The following is a 5,889-nucleotide window of genomic DNA, read 5'->3' as shown; positions in this document are numbered from 1 at the left end:
AGTTATTTCACGCGATCCGTGACTTTACCTCCGCCGGGGCTCAGAGAAGTGGGCCAGGGTGTGGGGCGGGGTAGGGGGTCTGCTCCCTGGGCTGCGTCAGCTCCTGGCCCTTCCTCAGGACCCCAGGTCAGCTTGCAGGCCTGGGACAGCGTGCCTCTGGGTCAGAGAGCCCCGGTGCTGGCCCATGGCTGATTCCACATCTCCCCCCTCCGCTAAACCCCCCACCGGGGGAGAAAGGGCCCCAGGGACAATTTTCCACGAGTGTAATTTCTGTGACTAAGAAGATTGCCGCTTCTAAATAATGGCTCCTGTAGAATTATGTTCCCAAAGGCAGGCGCCACCATAGCGGCCTAATTTTGTTCTTTACCGCTGTGCAGTCTGAGGAACTGGGGGCTTTGGGGGGTTGGCAGAGCACCTGGAAGCAAATCTCAGAGGAACCCTGAGTGGCCTCTTTAGAGTCAAATTCATGTTCAGCTGCCACATGCCGGGGACCCAGGCCCTGCACCAGGGATGCATCTGAGCTGAGTCGCCCCTCCCTCCACGGGTGAACTGAACACCTTTAGGGGGCTGCTGCTTCTTCCCCACCCAGCACCCCGGGTTCCCACGCAGAGTGAGCTGGCAGTCCCTTCTTGAGTATTTTTTTTTTTCCAAAATGTGAGCAGGGGTCTGGGGCAGAGACGAGCAGGCTGATCTCTACCTGTGGGAGCGAGCCTGCGGCCGGCCCTTGCCTAAACGTCCCCAGAAGGCCCTCCTCCCGGCTGGGCACCCGGGGAAGGGTGGGCCCCCCAAACCCAGAAACGCCCCTTCCAACCGAGGGACCCCTGGCTTTGTCTGGAAATGCAGTTGTCCCTGGAGATCACACCTTGCCCTGTTTGAGTTACTGTCCCTCACCTCACCTCTGGTCACCATGTCACACCGGGGCGCTCGGCACCAGGAGCAGCAAATCCAGCCCAACACAGGCAGCCTCTCCTTCCCCCTCCCAGTAAGTCCCCTCCCGGTGGGGACCCCAGCGTTACAGCGTTTCTCCCCAGTGCTTGGCGTCCAGACACCACTGGTTCCTGCCGTCCTGTTCCAAGTTCTGCCTGGGTTTCTGCCTTGTCTCCCGGCTGCCATTCTGTAGGATTTTCTCGGCATCCTTGATGTTCTGTGGGTGGACCCTGACGCTATTTTATCTGTGCTCGTCCCTGGGGCAGCTCTGTGCTCTCCGGCAGCATCCAGCACCCGCCGCTGCCTATACCCCCTCGTCAGCCGGCCGCGCTCCCAGGGGGTCCCCTCAGCTCCACTCCCATTCCCCGATTCTCTCTTCAGCCACATCCAGACCTGAGTGGATTCTGACTTTTGTGGATTTTTTTTTTAAGTCCAAATGATTTTTCACACCCAAGAGTTGTAACTTTCAAAAATACACACTTGTTCATTTTACTTCTTAGACAGGAGCCAAATTTGTTTCATAATATTTTTATGCCTGCCTTATTGAGGATCCTACACATATTTATTTAAATAGATCTTAAACATACTTGTAGACTCCTATTACTTTTATTCTGTCGGAAATGAATCCACTGACCCATCTCCCCACTGTTGATTTTCTAGGGCACACGTCCTAGTGGCGGTTAGCCGAGTGAACTTGGAGGTTCGAGCATGCCTTCCCAGCGGGAGCTGAGGGTTTCTTTCTGATATGGTCACCGTGCTTTATTCTGGGCTCCCTGGCTTGTCTCGCCAGTCTGGGGGCGTGCCCCGCTCTGACGGTCCCCGGGGGCACTGCGGGCCAGCCTGGCAGGGCTCTGGGGGGTCTCTGGCCCTGAGTGGCCCTGGCTGGGGCCCCCAGGGGAGCTGGGGCTCCCTGCTGGCCCCCACCCCCTGTGCAACGTGGCCCACTGGGGCGGCAGCTGCCTGTGCCCCCTCCCCTCTCCCCCCGTCAGAGGAGATGCTTGTCTTCTCTTGCACATCATCGTTTTTATGAACCTCCTCAAACATACAGAGAAGTACAAAAACTAAGGAGACATGTGTGCCCATGACCTTGAACCGAGGACGTTAATGTTTTCTGCTCTTTCTCTACAAAACCCCATGCACACCCCGTCCCAGTGGCCGGCCCCCACTCACACACGAGCACTTCCTCCTGGTCGGTGGCATGGGCTGGGGTTATGCCGTGGGTTCTGCGTGTTCACTGGCTTATGGCATGTGTGGAGGACCTCGTCTGCCCGTCCCCACTCCACGCCCTCTGCCCGGGCCTTAAGAGATGCTGCCGTCCATGGCTGTGGAGGGGCACGCCTGGAGTGCGTCCCTCGCCCCTCTGATGATGGCCCCCGAAGTGGTTTCCTGCATCATCTCCTTGGCCCAGAGACATCCTGCCGCAGCGGTGGCTCTGGGGAAACCGACTCCTCTGGCCAGTCTGTGGGCTCTGCGGGGGCTCTCAAGGGGATGGTGTTCCTGAGGCCTGATGGACGCTGGCAGAGCCTCTGCGGCCCGAGGTCTGGCTCCTCGGCCGTGCGGAAGGCCTGGCACCCTCCCGATGGCTCCAGGAGGTCACCCAGGAGAGCGGGGTTCGGCAGGTGTAACTACCTCCAGCCGGCATTGGCTGGGCGTGAGGGGCTCGGCGTGCCCGGCCGCTGTTCCAATCTTCCTTTCCCCACACCCATCCTGCACCATCCTCCGTCTCTGCTGGCGAGACAGGAGGTGGAGAGGCCACCCCCAGGCTCCCTGAGGCCCGAGCAAACGAGGGAGGTGGAGGCCGTGCGGCGGGCTGTCCTGGGGCAGACGGGGCTGTGGGGACAGCCAGGTCTCTGGAAGCCGTCGGGGTCCCAACAGATGTCACAGAGCTGTCCTTCTGCTCCTTCCTCTCTGGGCTGGTTTTCCAAACAATTTGCTTAATGTGGTTCCCGGCCGAGCTGGACGTGAGTAATACTGTTTACCTACCACGGGGCGATCCCGTGCCTCCGGGCAGGCGGGGCCGCGGGGAGGAAGCACCCTGGCCCGTTAATCGCTCTGCCGCCCTCCCTTTTCTCTGCAGAGAGGACGCGCCGTGCTTGCGTTCGCCCTGCCCTGGCCCGCGGTGGCCGCGATGGAGCCTCTGTTCCCGGCCCCCACGCTAGCCAGCTGGAACACCTCCTCTGCGGCCGCCAGCACAGGCAGTGAGAACGGGACGCTGGCGGGGCTGGCGCCCTCGCCGGGCGCCCGAGCGGTGGTGGTGCCCGTGCTGTACCTGCTGGTGTGTGCGGTGGGGCTGGGCGGCAACGCCCTGGTCATCTATGTGGTGCTGCGCCACGCCAAGATGAAGACGGTCACCAACATCTACATCCTCAACCTGGCTGTGGCCGACGTGCTGCTCATGCTGGGGCTGCCCTTCCTGGCCACGCAGAACGCCATCTCCTACTGGCCCTTCGGCCCTGTCCTGTGCCGCCTGGTCATGACGCTGGACGGCATCAACCAGTTCACCAGCATCTTCTGCCTGACCGTCATGAGTGTGGACCGCTACCTGGCCGTGGTGCACCCCATCCGCTCCACCCACTGGCGCCGCCCCAGGGTGGCCAAGCTGGCCAGCGCCGCGGTCTGGGCCTTCTCACTGCTCATGTCCCTGCCGCTGGTGGTCTTCGCAGACATCCAGGAGGGCTGGAACACCTGCAACCTCAGCTGGCCGGAGCCCGTGGGCCTGTGGGGCGCCGTGTTCATCATCTACACGTCTGTGCTGGGCTTCTTTGGGCCGCTGCTGGTCATCTGCCTGTGCTACCTGCTCATCGTGGTCAAGGTGAAGGCATCGGGCGTGCGGGTGGGCGCCACGCGGCGGCGCTCGGAGCGCAAGGTGACCCGCATGGTGGTGGTGGTGGTGGTGGTGTTCGTGGGCTGCTGGCTGCCCTTCTTCATCGTCAACATCGTCAATCTGGCCTTTGTCTTGCCTGAGGAGCCGGCCTCCGCTGGTGCCTACTTCTTCGTGGTCATCTTGTCCTACGCCAACAGCTGTGCCAACCCCGTGCTCTATGGCTTCCTCTCCGACAACTTCCGCCAGAGCTTCCGGAAGGTTCTGTGCCTCCGCAAGGGCTACGGTGCCGAGGACGCAGATGCCACGGAGCCACAGCCCGACAAGACCAGCCAGCCACAGGAGGCCACGCTGCCCATGCGCGGCCCCGAGGCCAACGGGCTCATGCAGACCAGCCGGCTGTGAGGGCTGCGGGCGGGGGGCTTCTGGTGGCGTCTGGATTCCCTGCCGGGCGGAGCCTCCCCCAACATTCCAGTGCCTGCTGAGGTGCCCCCTGCAATGGCCGGGATGCTCCGCACGGTGTGAGGACCGGCGGTCCTGGGCAAGGCCGTGGGTGGTCCTGCAGGGAGGCTCAGGGATGCGAGGGCGTGGGCGGGAGAGGCTGGATGCGAGGGGCATCTCGACCTTCTTATCCTGCCCCTGGCCTGTGCCAGCCTGCCCAGGGGCAGTGACCACCGGTATGAGCTGGGGACCGCTTGCCTCTGCCCTCCGGCCCCCTGTGCCTCCTCACATCAACCCTGGGTCACCTGGCCGAGTCGAGTGTGAGTCTGTGAAATTAAAGACACTTGGACGCACTGGGCTCCCCAGCACCTGCAACTGTTGACTCTGGGGGGTGGCAGATAAAGGGCGCACAGCGGTGCACAGCCCGCAGGGCAGTGAGGGTGGGCTGGGACCCCAGAGGGGACGTCTGGGACTGCGGAGCTCTGTTGCCGTGGAAACCCCCCCCCCCGCCGCAGCCTGCTGCCCACAGTCACGGTTGGTTCCATGGTGGGAGGGGGTTGGGGGAGCAGCTCGCAAGGTGGCTGAATTGGGGGTGCAGAGTCGGCCCTGCAGGCTCCTGGGTCTCTAGGGCGTCGGAGAGGCCATCCCAGGGAGGGGCGGGCACCCACAGCCATCTCTCTGCTTTGTCAGGGGCTCTGGCCTGAGAGGGCGGGGGACAAGAGCAGACGAAGAGACCTGTCGTGATAACAGGGGGGAGCGGCTCCCAACGCAAGCAGCAGTCACTCGGAGGGAGCACTGTGTGGGTGCAAATGCCAGCAAATGCCAGCAAATGCCAGGCCCCTGAGGAATTCTGCGATGCCCAGACCAGAGCGGCCTCGGCCACACCCAGGAGCACCACCCCTCGCACCGCCCCTGGCCCTTGACTTGCTGGGGTCCCATGTGCCTTGGGCCTCTGTCCAAGGCTGGAAGGAGAAGGACCAGAATGTGGGGGCTCACTCGGCCTACATGCCCCCCCACCCCACCCCCGTCTAGACAGCCATGCCTGGTGCCACCCCGGCTCACGCTCCCTGGGTCTGCCTGGAGCAGGACCTCCAACCTGCAGCAGGGGACAGGGAGCAGGTGCATGCCAGGCAGGGGAAAGGCCTGGTCAGCACGACCTGGGCTGCACAGACCCTGGACAGAGGCCAAGGCCTGGAAACACGAGAGCGTAACGAGAGCGCTTGTGTTTGACAACCCGATCTCCTGAATAAATTAGAGAATAAATGTTTGACTCTCTCCCAAAGCAAATATTGTCCCTGGAGCCAATCGAAGCTGGCGCAGATCAGGGCTCGTGGGTCACAGGAGGCTGGGTTGGGGGTGGGCAAGCGCCCGCTGGACGTGGGAGCCGGGACACTCAGGTAATAATAGCGACAGCGCAAACAAGCAGGGTCTAAAGAAGGGCCAGGCGTTTCCCCGGGGGCAGCCAGGTGGGCTTTCTGGGAGGTGGCAACAGGATGTGGCCTCAAAGGATGCAGGGGGACGTCTGATCCTTCTGGGCCCGTGGGCGTGGGCAGCAGGAGGCTCATTAGGGGCCCCTGTCCCTGGGTGTGTGGGAGCTGGCTGTCTCCACTGCTGAGTTCCTGGGGGCTGGGGCGGCTCCCCCACACATGGGGCCACGAAACCTAGCTGGTGACCAGACCCACCCCTCCCCCCACCCAGGG

The 5,889-nt window shown here is 62.7% G+C and overlaps 1 protein-coding gene across 1 annotated transcript; it reads left to right on the top strand.

Moving 5' to 3' along the window:
• The first annotated feature begins 3,009 nt into the window (after nucleotides 1–3,009).
• Nucleotides 3,010–5,428, top strand: SSTR5 (somatostatin receptor 5). The gene has a single exon (XM_006739093.3). It carries the CDS (start codon nucleotides 3,056–3,058, stop codon nucleotides 4,151–4,153), a length of 1,098 nt encoding a protein of 365 aa, XP_006739156.1. The 5' UTR covers nucleotides 3,010–3,055; the 3' UTR covers nucleotides 4,154–5,428.
• The last annotated feature ends 461 nt before the right edge of the window (nucleotides 5,429–5,889 follow it).

The sequence above is a fragment of the Leptonychotes weddellii genome, chromosome 5 (genome assembly GCF_054177405.1).
Source record: "Leptonychotes weddellii isolate Sample4059 chromosome 5, ASM5417740v2, whole genome shotgun sequence".
Taxonomy (NCBI): Eukaryota; Metazoa; Chordata; class Mammalia; order Carnivora; family Phocidae; genus Leptonychotes; species Leptonychotes weddellii.
This window is presented reverse-complemented; position numbering and strand designations above follow the sequence as displayed.

Bases quoted from the DNA above. Each gene is read 5' to 3' on its own strand.
- SSTR5 (XM_006739093.3), top strand. From the start codon at position 3,056: ATGGAGCCTCTGTTCCCGGCCCCCACGCTAGCCAGCTGGAACACCTCC.